We start from the raw sequence: 16545 nt of genomic DNA on the forward strand, positions 1-16545 counted from the left end.
ACCTTTCTGCATGCACTTTTGAGAGTTGCAATTTGCGAGTCGCTATGACTCGCAAATTGCAAGTCGCAAAATAAAACTTACCTACATCTGGCCCTGAGTCTATCACACTACAGGTGAAACCTGTCGGCCTAATCCGGGTTGTGCTCAGGGGTAACTAGCAGTGCCTCATCTCCACCCAAGAGCAGGGATGACTGGGCAGCCGGGCGCATGACACAACTGACGCCTCAGGGAAATCGTGGTCACTCAGATCTCATCCGTTTCTCTCAGTTATATTAGTCTCACATATATGATGACAAGCAGAGGCAGTATATGTTTCAATAAGGTTTTAATGAAGTAACTGCATCTTAGATGATAAAACATGTACTGCAATAACCATGCGACAAGGAGAGTGAAGCATAGAAATAACGCTACCATATTGTCACTAGAGTCGATAGACTAATTCCTACCTAGGCTATATTAGAGCACAGCAGGTTAAGCTCTAGTTCTGCCCTTCAGGTTCCCCTGGGAAGACATCCTCCCCCATACCTGAGCAAGGCCTGAAGTCTGCATAAGCAGCTGTAGCGAACCATTCAGCATACAGTCGTGGTAGTCTGGCTGGAATCTCCCTCTAACGTGTATGAGACAGGAAAGTCTTTTTTTATAATAAAACAGCTGATTTTTTTTAAAGAAAATGTCCCTACGCAAGGATGTGTGTGTTTCTATGATTACCAGAGACAAAGCTTTACCACGTTTTACCGGCAACCTATCTTACTGCAGCCTTGAGAGAAGCACAGTGTGAACAAGAATGTCTTGTTTAAGAATGTAGTGCTGGCCTAGGCAAAGAACAGCTAGATAGAGAGAAATAAACAAGACCACACGTGCAGCTATTGTTAAAATAATAAAGCTGAATAAAATCTATCTAGGTTAAAGTGCACAGCGGCAGGCCTAGTGTGCTAAAATAATGTTCATGGAGCTATAACTAAAATGGCTACACAAGAGTGTTTCAGGGAGGGGGCTGCCTAAAATATGCCCCAAATATGTCAACTATATATCCATCCCCTGCACAAAACCCTCCGAAGCCCCAGTGCAGATGGGAGCAATAGTCCCTGATCCCCCTCCATGGGGATGAAGGGGCAGACAGCCCACTAAACGCAAGGCAATTTAAAACAAATAGAGGGGTGGGGCTGCCCTCCACCATGGTTATGTCCCCTACCCCAAATGGCAAGCAAGAGGACATTTAACTCATGATTTTTATTTTACATATGGGCTAAGAGAGCTTGGCTAACTCTAAATATCGTCCCACTTGCAATGATGAGCAGCTGCTCTTTTGGAACTTGGATACGCTGCCACCTCGAAAAACCTACCAGACCCAGACACTTCTGAAAACTAAAAATCTGGGTCAAGGGTGGTGTGCTTCACATACACCCCACACCATTTCCTTACCCACAATGCCCTCCAAACCTCAAACTGTGCCTGAAATCACATACTGTCCCTACATTTCTGTGATGGAATCCACAGGAATACACAAAATTCCTACCACCCAGCATTGCCCCATCTGTACCAATAAAAATTCTGCCCCACTTGTGTGGGTGCCCAAAGGAGAGGCAGCCTGAAAAAGTATGAGAAATTCTACTGTTTTGGACCCACTTTGGTTCCCCCTCAATTTCTACACAATTTTGGCCCTTCCCAGTCACAGGCACTTGGCCTACCTAATAAGTGAAGTATCAATTTTATTTACAGACCAAGGGGAATCCTGGGTGGTAGGAAGTTTGTGCTGATATGGCGAGTTCACACAGAAATGTGAATAAAATGTGACTTTTTAAACTAAATTTGATCTTTGCAGGGGGTTATGGGTAAGAAAACACTGGGAAATGTCTGGGTTTGGTAGGCTTCCCTAGATGACTGCCAAGCCCGGGACCAAAAACGCAGGTGCCCCAACTGAAAAAAACATTTTGGGAAACGTTTTTGGCATCTTCACAATACGTTTTGGGTAGCTTGGGTTCTTGGTGAATCTACAAGCCTTATATTTCCCTTCAACCAAAAGGTCCAGTGGACACCATGGTATACTGCTTTCGACAATCTCCCATACTTAGAAAAGGTTACAGATGAAAACAGACAAATAGCTCTTTTCTTCAGCTGAACTTCATTTTTTTTTTTTTTTGTGTTAACTTTTTATAGGTAAACCTTGAAGGATCTACACAAATTACCCCTTATCAAATTCAGAATGTTTGTCTACTTTTCAGAAATTTATAGCTGTCCAGGATCCACGATTGGTTTCACACCCACTTATGTCACTAACTGGAAGGAGGTTGAAAGCACAAAGAATAGGAAAATGGGGTATGTCTCAGTAAAATGCCAAAACTGTTTTGAAGAATTAGAATTTGATTCTAGTCTGCCTGTTCCTGAAAGCTTGGAAGATGGTGATTTTAGCACTGCAAAACCTTTATTGATGCCATTTGTAGGGAAAACAATAGATGCTTTCTTCTGCAGCACTATTTTCCCCATTCTGCTAAAACAAAAGCTGTATGTAGCCTTTATAAATCTCAGGGCTGCATTTGATCTCCTTCCCCGAGAAAACCTATGGAAAGTTTTGGCTGGAAGGTGTGCGCAGTTGAATTTGGTAAATCACATTGCTAAGTTGCATGATAAGACTTACGCTAAGGTTTGCTGGGGCAGCAGAGGTGAACAAATGGATCATATTCGAATCTTTAAGGGTGCGTCCTTGCTCCAACTTTGTTCCCATTACATATAAACGATACTGTGAGTGAACTGATGCATTGTAGGAATGACTCCCCTGTTGTAAATGGCAAGAAGGTACTCATCCCACTCTTCACAGAGGATTCACTCCTTATTTCCAAAACCCCTATGGGGCTGCAGGGCCTAATTGATAAGTTTACGGTGTTCTGTAAAACCACAGAGATGAGACTTAATGTCAGGAAAACGAAATTCATGGTGTTTGGCGCTGGGGAAGTTAAGAATTGCATGATTAGAGGGGCTCAGAACCTTTAGAAAGTACGGATATTGGATTACCTCGAGGTTAAATTGTCTGATAAACTGAAGTGGGATTTACAACTGAACAGAAAGATGCTGTTGATCCAGCTACGAGGCAATGCCATTCTTCGCCTCCAGAGAAAAACAATCTCCCACTTGCTTTCCCTGCACTAGAGGTTTAGCGCTAAATAATTCCAAAGTGCTGCCTCTTTTGGTGCTGACCCATGGGGGTGCAATGGCTCGCAGAAACTGGTTATTGGGGAAAGCAACTTTGCTAGATCACAGTTTTTTTTCCTGCCCGCAGCCCCTTGATTCCACTCTTGGACCTCGGCATCAAAACGAGTTTCTGATTTAGTTGCTTTAAAACCTCTGTTGTACTCGGCATGCCTTTGGTTTGCCCCAGAGTTGATTGAATATAAGGATTTTCTTAAAGAACCGATGAAGTTGAGTAATGCTATGAAGATCCCCCAATTTAAAATATGTATTCAACTGGCTCGAAAGGCTGCATCTGCAAAAATGGTTGTACGACCCTAGAAGTATTCGTAAAGCAGAAATCATTGGGACTCCAGTCCCATTATTGGCCCTAAGTTCATGAACAGCATATTAACATTGAGTTTTGACCAAAAAGTTCTTTGAATTCACCACGTTTCAAACCATTTCTCGACATCATTACACATCACTGACCAAGAGTTTGTATGTGCGTTTTCAGTTAGGGACCTTACCACTGAAATCTGCTACAAGCAGGTGAAGGAGTAATTAGGACAACATCCTGTGCTCTGCTTGTGGCTTGGTCACTGAAACTGTGGAACATGTGTTGTTTTTCTGCCCCGAGAACAAGGGTTTTAGATGGAAATGGATCCAGCCAGTATGCTTGAATCTAAGTACCTAAATCTGTGTTGTCCAAGTATTGTGGAGGTTTTGGCACCACCCATTTCTTAGAGATTAGGCATGTCATATTTGCATTCTTTGGTATTGCATGAACTACTTTTTTTGCACTAGATCAATTTGCACTTTAGTTACCTTGATTACGTATTATTCTTGCATTCTCTAGTACTGTACTTTTTGTCATGTATTGCTCACTGATGATTTTGTAACTAACATTCAGGAACTTGTGCAACTGTCTGTACTGTTTTCGGATATTTTACTTGATGTATATGACAGGAAGAGGACTTGTCCTAACTCGATTAATTTAATATTTGTAGTACTTTCTGTTTATGTATATTTTATTCTTTATTGTAATGTAAAGTATATGTCCTTTATTAACTAACATTGTTGGTTATGACAACCAAATAAAGTATTTGGAATTGGAATGTGGAAGAATGATCCAATCTTCCGCTTCTTTTGGCACAGTATCAATGGCCCCCATAATCATAATCGTTTGCTGCCCCACCAAAGGTTCTTGAGAGAAAATGAATGAAGGCAGGGTGAACATCAGGGACGGTATGGTGGCAGTAGAAGCCAAAAGATATGAAGCCTTACCGATAAACAATCCACCGTCCACAGGTAACTGCCCTCCTGGATGGTGAATGCATAGATTTTATCCCCCAGTTCAGATATTAAATGGCATTATTATGAGGGGGAACCAATTCGGCTTTTGACACTCATATAAAGTTGGGTTTTCTTAAGAATGTAAGCATTTTTATCCTGGGTGCTGGAAGAGCCACTGCAATGGTTTCACAGGTTTTCTGCAGAAACCTTGAAAGTAGCAAGACTTGTCTTTTAAGGGCCTTTCAAAGCAGAGTCTCTTGGAAAGACCAGCCTGTTTTAAGTGTCCTTTCAATGATCACCAGTAAAAAGAGGGACCATTTTCGTAATGCAGATTTTAAATGTACACTGGACCTGAAAGCGCCATCTGAGCTTCTTGAGGAATGGATGAAATGCATCATTACACCTCATGATTTCAGCCATAAGGCAGAGAACGTAGCTTCAATCTCATTAAAGAAATCATGTCCATGAGAATGGTGTGGAATAAATTGGTCTTCAATATCTCCTTCATATCCTTGCTCTTCTCAACAAGATTTCTAGCAGGATTGCTGAGGCAGTGGGTTACAAATATGAGTGGGCGTTCAAGAAGCCAAAGAGGCAGGGGTCAACACTCTGCCAGACCTGCTGCAACATCTGCAGCCAAACGGCACCAGATTGCAGCCAGGAAAGCTTTGAGGATCTGTAAAAGACCTTTAATAGACCCTTATTAGACTTCAGAGTATAGCTATTGCAACAGTACAAATCATTCACCCCTCGAATGGCTTTCTATTCTGGTGACCAGAGACTTACAGAGGCCAGATCAGGAATCAGGAGTCTCCTAGTTTGGTAGGATTCCAGGGAATCCCATCAGAGAAGAAAGAACCAAAGAGGGTTGCAAGATCAAGAATAAAGCAAGATTAATGTAAGATACAAATTCAGAGACAGACAGGTCCAGTAGAAGAGAATCATGAGGGGCTAAATTCCAAAAACTTCAACTGTGGGGATACTTAGTATCCAGATCACCAAGGTCCACTTTCTTTTGTCCAAAGCAGTATAGACAAAACATCACACTACTTTCTCTCCCAAGTTTGATGCTTACTGTAAAATGAGGTGGCAATGTTTGACCACATTTGGGACTGGCTAGAGCATCCTTAGTCACATCCTGAGATAAAGAGCTTGGGGTAGATTAAGATTTAAGACAGGCACCCGAAAGGAGGGAATCTCAAGGGAGTATTTCAGTTCACAGAAGAGTGCCCACTTACCTAGGTCACAGAGAAACCTTGGCACACTCATCAACTGTACAATTGGATGTAGCATTTGAAGGTGCCTCTGAACAAACAATTGTTTCCAAAGTGGGCAGAGACAGCATTTTGATAGCAGACTTATAAGGTTTGGCTGCAAGACCTGTTCTGTAGATGGGCAAGCACCCCAGAGTACATTCTGCTACCCTAAATGGTACTAGCATTTGGGGTTTATGATCCAAGGTAACTGTCCAACTACTGTCAGAAGACAATGTTAAGGAAGAAATAATCTCTCCAAGACTCACCTGAGACCACTGTGCCTTCAGAGTCTTTTTTCCCCCACAGTGGTTCTTTATTGATTTTAAACAGCTTATTACGGTACAGTATTTTCCCCATACATCTTACGTGTCCCATATAGTAAGTACAACTTATCTCAGCATACAATGCAATGCAGAGTGCCTTGCTATTATACAACAAGGAAGACACTAGAGAATAATAACAAAAACATCTGCTGAACTGGCCAGTAGAAAGCCATCACAATAAGGATATCGACATATAGTACAACTAAAGAGGAGACCAAAATGTTTTAGAGATTATGTTACCCAAATAGGTGGGTGAATGGGGAGAGGGGCTGCACATTAGAGCCCAGTTTGTTTAAGCAGTGGGTTTGGTTGCACTGTGCAGAGTCCAACCCAGCCCTCTGTACAAACAGAGGGGTTAATCCAGTGTGGGGATCAGGGTGGCCTGTCATCTGTTTTGGACTGAACCATCCTCAAAAACGTTCCTACTGCAACAATAGTGTGGATTGTACAGTGCTGCATAGGTTTTTTGTTTGTGTTTTCTTTTTATAGCGGAGTCTACATCTGCTTACATTCCCTTTTCTTCCTGTCCCTTAGCCATTCCTTGAGTGGTGGGGCCAGGAGGGGACTTCCAAGCTGAGTCACAGCTGACAATACATAAGTATGCGGGAGGTCTGTTTGCCCACTATGTATTCAACAAGTGTGTTAACAGCAACAAGGACAATTGTTTTCACGTTCGGCAGACACTGGTAGTCATAGGTTCAAATGGCTTACAAATCAATTATACAGAAATAATTATTTATACCACAAACTGTGAGTGGCATCATGTACAGTAGAAACAAATACACAAACTAACATAAAAACGTTGCTCAAATTAGTGCTGTGTAGTTAAATAACTCCTAAGAGGTTCTTCTGGAAAATGCATGTATTGCTTCTAAACAGAAGCTACAAGAGAGATTATTCCTGAAGAATAGACCCAGCTAAGTGAGACAAAACACAAAACAGTATAAATCGTTATTAGTAAAGACCCTGTGACAAAATCATAGCATTTAACATTTGTGGAGAAAAATGCTTTGTACGTTTCTATTACACATCCAACGCTACTTATCTTTGGGAACGTTTCTCTGTTGGATAAATTGTATCTCCCAACGATTGTTTTTTTATATATAGTGTCCATTGAAGCCTGGGTATGGAAAGCTTTGCATACAACTATCTGATTTAGTAAGAGCAGCTCCAGAGTGACCAGTCTACACCGAGTTGACAAACTGCAGGAGTGAAGACCACCTTTAATGCCTGGCTGTAGGCTCCTTATCCCCCAAGGGCTCTTCCAGGGGAGATGGCAATCTGGATCCACAAGGCTGATCAGGAGCAATCTGCAGTTGTATTATCACGGTCTTGGCACCACTTAAGGCGTACATTCACGTGAATAGTCACTGTAGCCCTCTAGGATATCTTGGAAAGCCGACTTTCAGGGACAGGGAATCTGGTGCAGCTGTGTCATACACTACATTTTAAAAGGGAAAGCTCAACACTGAGAGCCATAGTCCTACTATGAATTCAGCACTAAATAACTATGCCAAACATCTACACAGAGAATCCTAGCCAAAGAGAAATCATTGTTGAGAGGGTGTCGACATCAAGAAAATCTTTACGTTGAGGCACTCTTAATGGATTAGGACTTCATAATTGCAGATATGACCATGAAAAAGAGCACCTTTGCCACTCATGGGCCAGGAGTGTCAAGGAGTGGGTAACAACGATTGAGGGTGGGGAAAGTTCACACCATGGTTCCTTGGTGTTAACCCCTAGTGGATCAGCAATGCCCCATTAAAAAAGGAAACCAGAATCCAACAATAGATGACTATACGAATGCCCTCTGAATATTTACCTCCCTACAAAGCAAAATGTTCCCATCCCATAGAATATACCCATCATATGGGAAAATCCACCAAAAATCAATTGTCCCTAGTAGACTCCAATCCTAAAAGGGTGATTCTGACAGGAAATTACCCTAAATGTGAGCGATTTAGAAAATGTTCAAGCCTTTAATGAGGAGTGTTGTGGTGTGTAGGAAAATCTATATCTTCAGCATTAAAGAAGGGCGAAAGTTAAATAAAGCCAAAATATATGTGTGTATTCTTTGATTTATTTTCACCATGAAGTGAAAAAACAAACTGAGGCTCAATTGCCACTGATATGTGCTGGAAAAACAGTCTAAAAGAAATAGCTGTGAGCATTCTAATTTACCTGATGGTAAAGGAATGTAAATTCTTTTTTCGAGTCTCCGTCTAAGAGCCTCATCAATATCCCAAGGAAAGTTAGTTGCTGCAAGCACCATTACCATTCTTGAGGGATCATCATTTTCTGAAGTGCCTCCCACACCTAAAGGGAGAAAAATAATACATCAATTATACAATTTGGGTTATAGATTTTACAGCATTGCAGCCACGCACTCAGTTTGTAAGCTTCTTCTTCAAAATAAGGAAGTCCTCTATTACTGACAGCTTAGTGTTGCTGTAATCCTTACAACAACTTTATAGTAGCAGTATAACAATCATTAATGATACAAAGTGAAAAAAGGAAATTCAAAAGATAATGGCACTGATCCCCATACCTTATACACCTCTCTTTCCTTGGTCTTGCAAACTGCAGAACACTCTTTCAGGATACCTATTTCATGTGACCTAGCTATTTCTCATCCAGATGAATGGACGGTATCTTTCTGTTTCTCAATCCTTACTGCCTAGTAGTTGCCCGTTTGGCTCCAGAATTTCACTGGTTCTGTGGCCAATAAACCTGAAAAATCTGAGAATTTGATCGTTTTTATTTGATACAAGAGTGACATGTGAACTCCTTGATGTTAAGGCTATGATGTCTGTTTGCAAACACAAAAACATGAAAAAGAAATGGGTTTGCTTTTTATGGATTTTCCCTCAACTTTCACCCTGTGACTGCCTGAAAGCAACTTAGCACATGGTTAGATAATGACTTACTGAATGTCGTCATCTAACCAGTTCAGTTTGACTAGTGTAAGAAATATTCTTCAGTTTTGGGTCAAGATGGCAAGAAGTGAAGGTGTTAAAGACTTTCTTATAAAAGAACAGTATCTGTACTAATAAACAGACAAAAAGAAAAGCATGCACTATATTGCCTTGATGTCTATTTTTACTACCAATTAATGTTAATTGCAGACTGGGCCAACATTCTGTTAATTAATATTTGTCAATGGTAAAAGGAGAGAGCGTCCAAAAAAATACATGGTTTAAAAACAAAAAATAAAAAAAGTACTCTTATAGAGGTAGTCCAATAGGTATAAACTGGGGCAGTCAGCCATGTGTCAAGCAGAGGCTTTCAAACTAAGGCACTAGCCTGTTTCAATCTTCTCCAATTCAACTGGTCAGTCTAGCTCCTCTCTAACTTGTTCAATATTTTCAATGTTAAAATATTTGACTCTTTCATATTCAAACACTTGACTCCCAGGTGGCACTGCGAGTTAACTTAGCAATGCAAAAACGAATAACATAACAAAAAAAGAAAGAAAAATGAAAGGAAAAACTACTAGCAGGCCCAGATAATTTCTCCCCAGTAAGTGTTTTGAGATGGGAGCGGCAAAAACGCACATTTCATCCTTAACTCTATAAGGTGTTCATTTCCTAAACACACAATTGTTTAATTTGTAGTAAATAGTACCACACAATTTGCGGTTGATTTTTAATTAGTAAGAATAATGTAGTGTCTGGAGTAGAGGTTTGATGGTTCTTGCGTGGTATGCAAGGGTGGTCCGTTCTGCCTCTTCATCTTTTTGTCGAGCCCTGCATTATACTCTATGTACTGGAAACACAATGATTGATCAGAGTGAGTTCCAAGAGTTAGATTTCCACTAGGAGTGTTCTGCTGACTTGCCTTTCAAGGAAAGGAAAAATATAGTCTCTAATAGGCAGGCCATACACAATGCTGACACCCCTGCAACTGCCAGTCTTTTTTCTATCATGCTGAACAGAATCAAGGAGACATTTAATTTTGAAGGGAATACAGTGGAAGGACCACTACTGTTACAGCTTTTTGCCAATGAATTTAGAAAACAGAGGTTGGAGGGTTGTTTAGGCATTCAGAGAATGTTCATGAAAGAACTTGGATTAAGGAATGTAAATTTCTTTCTCCAAAATGAAATTCTCTCCAAAATCCGCGAACAGTAGAAGACAAGAGCAGGGGTAATTATGCTCATCTGTGGAGGTTGCCACAGGTGAAGGACCGAGTAATTACTAAACAAGTAAGTTATGCAAGGAAGTCTGATCTACCAGGGTCTGTTCTGGAGTCAGAGTCAATACAGTAATGTTTAGCATGAACAAACCTCTAGACAGCAACTCTGCAAATGTCTGGTATCATGACACTTAAAATCAAAGACGCACAAAGTGGTTTTCTTCCTGGTATAATTGGTCTTACGCTTAAGTACAAGGGGTATATTGGACTTTTGGTAGCATGCGGTTAAGCAGGAAACTATCCATCTAGCTATAGTTTGTTCACAAAAAGCAAAACCGGTGCAAACTGCTCCATAATTTACAAACCGTTGTTTTGACTTCCCACTACCCATGGTTTTACTGAGTAATATTTTAGAACTGTTGTCAAATCCAGGGTAAGGAGTGATATTTCTACTAGAGATGAATGACCTGGAAACTTTGAAAAGGAGACTGCTTTAATGTGAACATTCAAAATTACTTTGAACAAAAGAGGTGTGTTTTCAAGGAAACATTGATATGGTGAAAAATCCTTCGAACACTGAGCTTGAAAATCAATCACCGACCTAGATACAAGAAAGTGTCTTTCCATGAAAAACGTTTCATATCAGACTGTTGCATGGGTTTAAATGGAATGCCTTTTAATTTGGAAAGGATAATGGTAAGTTCCCAAGATGGGAGTCTCATTTCAGTGCTCTCAAGGCTCTAATTTAAATGGCCTGTTGAAAAAAAGATGTCTGAGAAGCAGTAATAGCTGCGAAAATGCACTTTTGGATCAGAGAACTGAAGGTCATATTTTCCTATTCAAAGAAGATAAGCAGTACTATTTCTTCTTGGCAATTTCTTAGGTCAATCCGTTTCTGGGGATTTCATTCGCAGATGCTCTTCTACTTGAAAGCATATGAAAACAAGTAGAGAGCCAATTAGCTTCTTTCAGGATTTCTTATGCAATCATGTGGTAAATTCATAAAGCTGTACAGTGCTCCAAGCCGCAGCCGTCCATCCTGAGGCGGGGCCACCTCCCATTTTTCCAGACAAGAAAAGTGCCAGTCAGGCTGTGCAAAGGTCAGCATGATGGACACTCTTCCTGTTCAAGTGAGGCAGCCAGGAGTTAGACATGCACTAAATGCACAGGTGCATGTCCTGCCTGGGCTGAACATTGCCAGGCTGAGAACTTCACAGCCCTATGGGTGTGACCTCCTCAGTGTGGCAAAAAAAAAAAAAAGCCTCTAGGCCCTCCCCCTCTTGACGAAGGGGAGTGTCACAGAATGCCTCTGCCTTGGGCACCTCAGTTTTAAGCCCTAAACTGCACACAAATTAATGTCAATCAAGAACACCTCGTCACAAAGTGGGATGGGGTCAGCAGCATTACTGACCCATCTCATTGGCTGACTCAAGGTTAGCCAATCAGAAGAGGCAGCAGTAGCAGTTCCACTTCTCCTGAACCTCCAAGACTTCCCTCCTGGAGAGCTGCATTGCATGTGAGTTTTATGCTTTTTGAAGTTTGGGGGGTGTGTCTGTGTGAGAACGTATGCATGTGTGTTTGTAAGTTTTGTGAATGGGTATGAGCACACTTGTGTAAATGCATGTCCGTGAGTGTGTGTATTGGTGCATGATGGGCTCGCCCACCTACATCCCTGCAAAAATTGCCAGGCAGCACACAGTGGTCTGTCAGTACCTATATAAGAGCCAGGCAGTCAGGTTCAGCAGGTAGAGGCTGGGATGACATTCTGCCTGACCTGGAAACCACATCTAGTCTGCATGCAAGAATCAGGTGAGGTTGGAACAACAGGTGAAGGCAATCTAGATACCACAACGGTCTCTGCCAATCTGGAACAACAAGAATCACTGTGACCTTGGGCTGCATAATTTTTATTAGCAGTCTGGTTAGGAGGGGGAAGCACAGCAAATGTCCTCAACCAACCCCCAAATGAGTATTTCTCTTTGCTCTGGGTATTTAAATGTGAAGGCGGGGAATTTTCATTTTTGCCTGCAGCAAGAAAGTCGATTTGCAAAGTGCCCCACTCTTAAAATTGTTTTGCATAACACCATTGTTTAGCACAGACTTGTGTTGCTCTAGACGTTTCCTGCTTAGGCTGTCCACTATCCATCTCGGGAGCCCCCGATAAATACTCTTGAACCGGTTCATCTCTTTTTAATGATTTAGTACATGGTTGTAGTGTTCGTCTGCTTGAAGCAGTATTGTAAAACATGGACAGAAGGAAAGATTTCAGAGCCAATTAACAGCCCTCCATGATAGCATGTTGATATGAAACTGTCTCTCCGTTGGTGACCATGTCAAAGCAGAAAGGTCTCTTATGTGGCTCCCCAACCTTCAATTGACACTTGAGGAAGTTAGTGGGAGTTTCTGGAACAGAATTCCAGAAACACGATCACTCTTTCTCCACCGTACGAGAGACTGAGTGTCAAAGTTGGTCCGTTTTATCTTCTCTTACCAGTCCCTAGTCTTCTAGCACCCTTGACATTCTTGTAGTGGCACATGAGATGCCCAATGACATGTTTCCCAGGAGGAATGAGATTTGTCTGACTGATAGGGCTGTAATTGCCTTCAGAGAGAATCCTCAAATGTATAGGCATGTTAGCCTTTCCTCCAAAGGAGATACTTTTGCTTGGAGTAGCTACTGTGTCCCCCAAGGAGTGTATTCAGATATAGGGTCGACTTTTCTGAAATGCCCTGCCGATATAAATCAAGTCTTTTTTTTTAAATTTATTTATTTATAAGTTTGAACATACAGCAATAGGAACAGTCCCCTCTTTAATATCATTAGCACCAAAGGACCCCAACTTAAGTGTAACAAAATTCAGCATTTCTACCAACAGATGAACCCTACCGATATAAGTTTATGGGTCTCAACAAAAACTGTTGGCGTTCGGGGATCAAAGAACAAATTCTACAAACAGAAATATAGCAAGGCGTCTGGAAAGGGCAAGTCAGCACTGGCAAACATCCACAGCTCTCATCTTCTCACAGGCAGGGCGACACAAACCATTCCCACAATGCATGTCTATTGAATCTAGCGCACATCTCCAATAAGCCGTCTCCAAATAGGCACGCAGAGGTGCCCAAATATCTCGCGACCTAGAGCTCTCTGGCACCAACTCCCAATAGGTCTCCAGCGGTTCTCGGCAAAAAGCAGCATCATGCAACCAGTCAGCGATCTGAGAAGGCCAACCGCGTCCCCAACAAATCGCAACCCTGCACTTCGCCAAAAGCAGCAACATGCCCAGTTTCCTCTGAGCCAGCGGAACCGCATCCATACTGCCCAACAGCGCCATCACAGGGGAGGGAGCCAGCTCAAGTCCAGTCATCTCCCCAATCACATGCGTAACCTCCAGCCAGAAATCATGCACTGCTTCACATTGCCATGCCAGGTGGAAAAAGTCAGCATCCGGAGCGTGACATCATTCACAAGAAGCATCCGCCCGCAGCCCCATAGCGCACAGGCCTTGAGGATTATAGTAAAGTCGCTGCAGAAACTTAAAATGTATTAGCCGCAGCCTTTAGTTTGGCGACAGCACCCTCATATGCGCACAGCACTTCCTCCATGTCTCATCAGAAATCGCAGCACCCGTATCCGTCTCCCACCTCACCTTAGCAGACATTGCAAGCCCACCCCTTTGTTCCTGCATGCAACCATACAATTTGGTGACGAGCTTCCTCAGCGTCTGTGCAGTCCATACAACCTCCAGTGCATGACACGTTGCCGGAAGACTAGAGTATCGCGCCCGGAGCATCGCACACACACGCAGTACATATAGCCGGTGCAGCGCACCCCCGGAGCAGTCTCGCAGCGCCACCTCCAGGGAGATCAGACGCCCATCCACAAACCAGTCCCCCAAAAGAGACAAGTCCGAGTCTCGAAGATAGGTCTGCAGCTGTGAGTCGCGGAACAGCTGCTCATCTGCAACAGCAGCCACCTCCATCGATGGCGCAAATGGCTCACGCACACCAGATCTCTTCAAAAGTGCCCGCCATGCCCCGACAGTGCACACCACAGTATCTACCATCCGAGATCTTGGCCGAGACAGGCCCTCAAACATTGGAATCAGGTTGTCCGGCCAAACTGCTTCATTCTCAGGGGCGAGATGCGGCATGTATCGAACAGGGTGGATCCAATAATACGCAAAATGGGCCTGCGTGCAGTAATAGTAAAGCTCCATGTCCGGAGCGGTGGGCCTGCCCAATTCAAACGGGAGCGTCAACCTCTCCCATGCGATTCTAGGTCGACAACCCGCCCAAACCAGATGAATCATGGCCAAGCGGAGACGCTTCAAAAAACACGCTGTGAGGACCATAGGGAGATTTACAAACAGATATAAAATTTTGGGTAGCACTATCATTTTAACAATAGCAATTCGTCCCATTAGCGAAAGTGGTAAGGCGCGCCACAACTCAATCCTAGCCGGGACATAACAGTACCATAATTAGCAGTCCAAAGCGTCTCAAAGTTACAGCTCAGCAAGTCTTCCAAGTACCTCACAGGGCCATCCACCCACGCAATAGAATACCGGGACAAGAAGCCAGCCGTCCCCAGCGACAGAGGGAGCACCACAGATTTAGACCAGTTATCACTATACCTGAAAATTCTCCGAACCGTACAACTTCATCCAGCAAGCCATCCAGATTTTTACCGGGCTCTCGCACATACAATGCAATATCATCGCCGTACATGGAAATCAAGATGGGTCGCTGCCGGAACTGCAGCCCCCTTTCGCTGTAGTGCTGATGCAAAAAGGCCGCAAGGGGCTCCATCGCTATCGCAAAAAGCAGCGGTGACAACGGGCACCCCTGCCTCATCCCTCGAGCCACCTAGAAAGGGGAGGATATGCCTCCGTTCAGAAGAAGTCGAGCAACTGGCTCTGTGTACAATAGGCGAATCCAGCCCAAAAAGCGCAGGCTCAAACCCACCTTTCCCAAGAGTGCAAACAGATACTCCCACACCAACAAATCAAAGGCCTTTGTGGCATCCAAAAACACTGCCACAGCATCATCATCAGAATTAATAAAGCCCGCAGCCGCAAAAAACGTCCACAAATTATGCGCCATGGACCACCCCAAAACAAACCCAGACTGATCAGGAAGCACCAGCCTCGTCATCAGCGGCTGAAGCCCCGCCACAATCATCTTGGCCAAGATCTTATTATTGACATTAATCATCGAAAGCGGGCGATAGGAGTCACAGCTTAGGGGGTCCTTGTCTGGCTTAAGGATCGTTACGATCATTGCCTCTCGCAAAGAGGGAGGCAGGATTCCATTCTCCGCTGCCTCTTCGTATACCTCCAGCAAATGAGGCGCAAGTATATCAGCGTATTCCATATACAACGCTGGGGTCAAGCCATCAAGGTCAGAGGACTTGTCTCCAGGCAAGGCCTGAATCGCAGCCTTAACCTCCTGCAGCATGAAAGGTGCATCAAAATATGCCCTATGGGCCGCCTCAAACCAAAGTAAGCTAATCTCCGAGAAATAAGCCTGTATAACCCTGGCTTGCAGCGATTCGGGCGCAGAGTACAAGTCCGAAAAAAACTTGGTAAACACTTCCATGACTCCATCCGTCCCGATCACACGCTCACCCTCCGAATTGTCTATTTCAGTGACATAGCTGCTGGCCCAGGGCTTGCGTAGTAAATTAGCCAGTGTGCGGCCAGCCCTCTCTCCCGCTCTGTAGCGCCTCACCCTGGCAAACCTTCCCAAAAGCATATTTCCCTCTCCAAAGCCTCCTCATACAAGGAAACCATACACCGAAGATCCGCCAGTGTGTTCCCAGACCAGTCCTCCACCAACTGAGCTTCCAGGTCAGCTATCTGCATCTCCAGCTGTGCCAAATCCCAATGCAACCCCCACAGCACACCATGCTGCTTCGAAATGCAGCTCCCCCGGATGACCACCTTAAAGGCCTCCCACAGCACTCCCGCCGAACTCAGAGCCACCATTCTCCCAAAAATGAAGAACAATATCCCGACGAATCTCCTCCCGGAACGCCTCATCTCTTAAAGCCCCCTGAGGCAAGCGCCATACCAAAGCACGTCCCGGACCGCCCAGCACCGCCAGCTCCAACTTAACCGGAGAATGGTCCGACAACGTGCGCGCCATGGGCTCCACCAATCTCTTCCACATAGGCACGTCCCACGAGCCCAGCCAGTGATCAATGCGGGACCAACTGATGTGCACATAGTTGACACACATGCCCTCTCTCGCGTCTCCGTGCTTCATCCGCCAGATATCCTCCAGTGCACCATCCTCCATAATCGCGGACAGAGCTCGAGCCGCTGCTACATGCTGCATCCTGGCCGAACTCTCCCTGTCCCGCTCCGGAT

General features: G+C 43.8%; 1 protein-coding gene across 1 annotated transcript in view; it reads right to left on the minus strand.

Annotated features, from left to right (window-relative positions):
• Nucleotides 1-16545, minus strand: part of KATNA1 (katanin catalytic subunit A1) — a 158462-nt gene that overhangs the window by 28109 nt on the left and 113808 nt on the right. The window contains exon 9 of the mRNA XM_069235280.1: nt 8222-8356. Within this exon, the coding sequence (XP_069091381.1) occupies nt 8222-8356 (135 nt within the window). The remainder of the gene's footprint in view (nt 1-8221; nt 8357-16545) is intronic.

The sequence above is a fragment of the Pleurodeles waltl genome, chromosome 5 (genome assembly GCF_031143425.1).
Source record: "Pleurodeles waltl isolate 20211129_DDA chromosome 5, aPleWal1.hap1.20221129, whole genome shotgun sequence".
Taxonomy (NCBI): Eukaryota; Metazoa; Chordata; class Amphibia; order Caudata; family Salamandridae; genus Pleurodeles; species Pleurodeles waltl.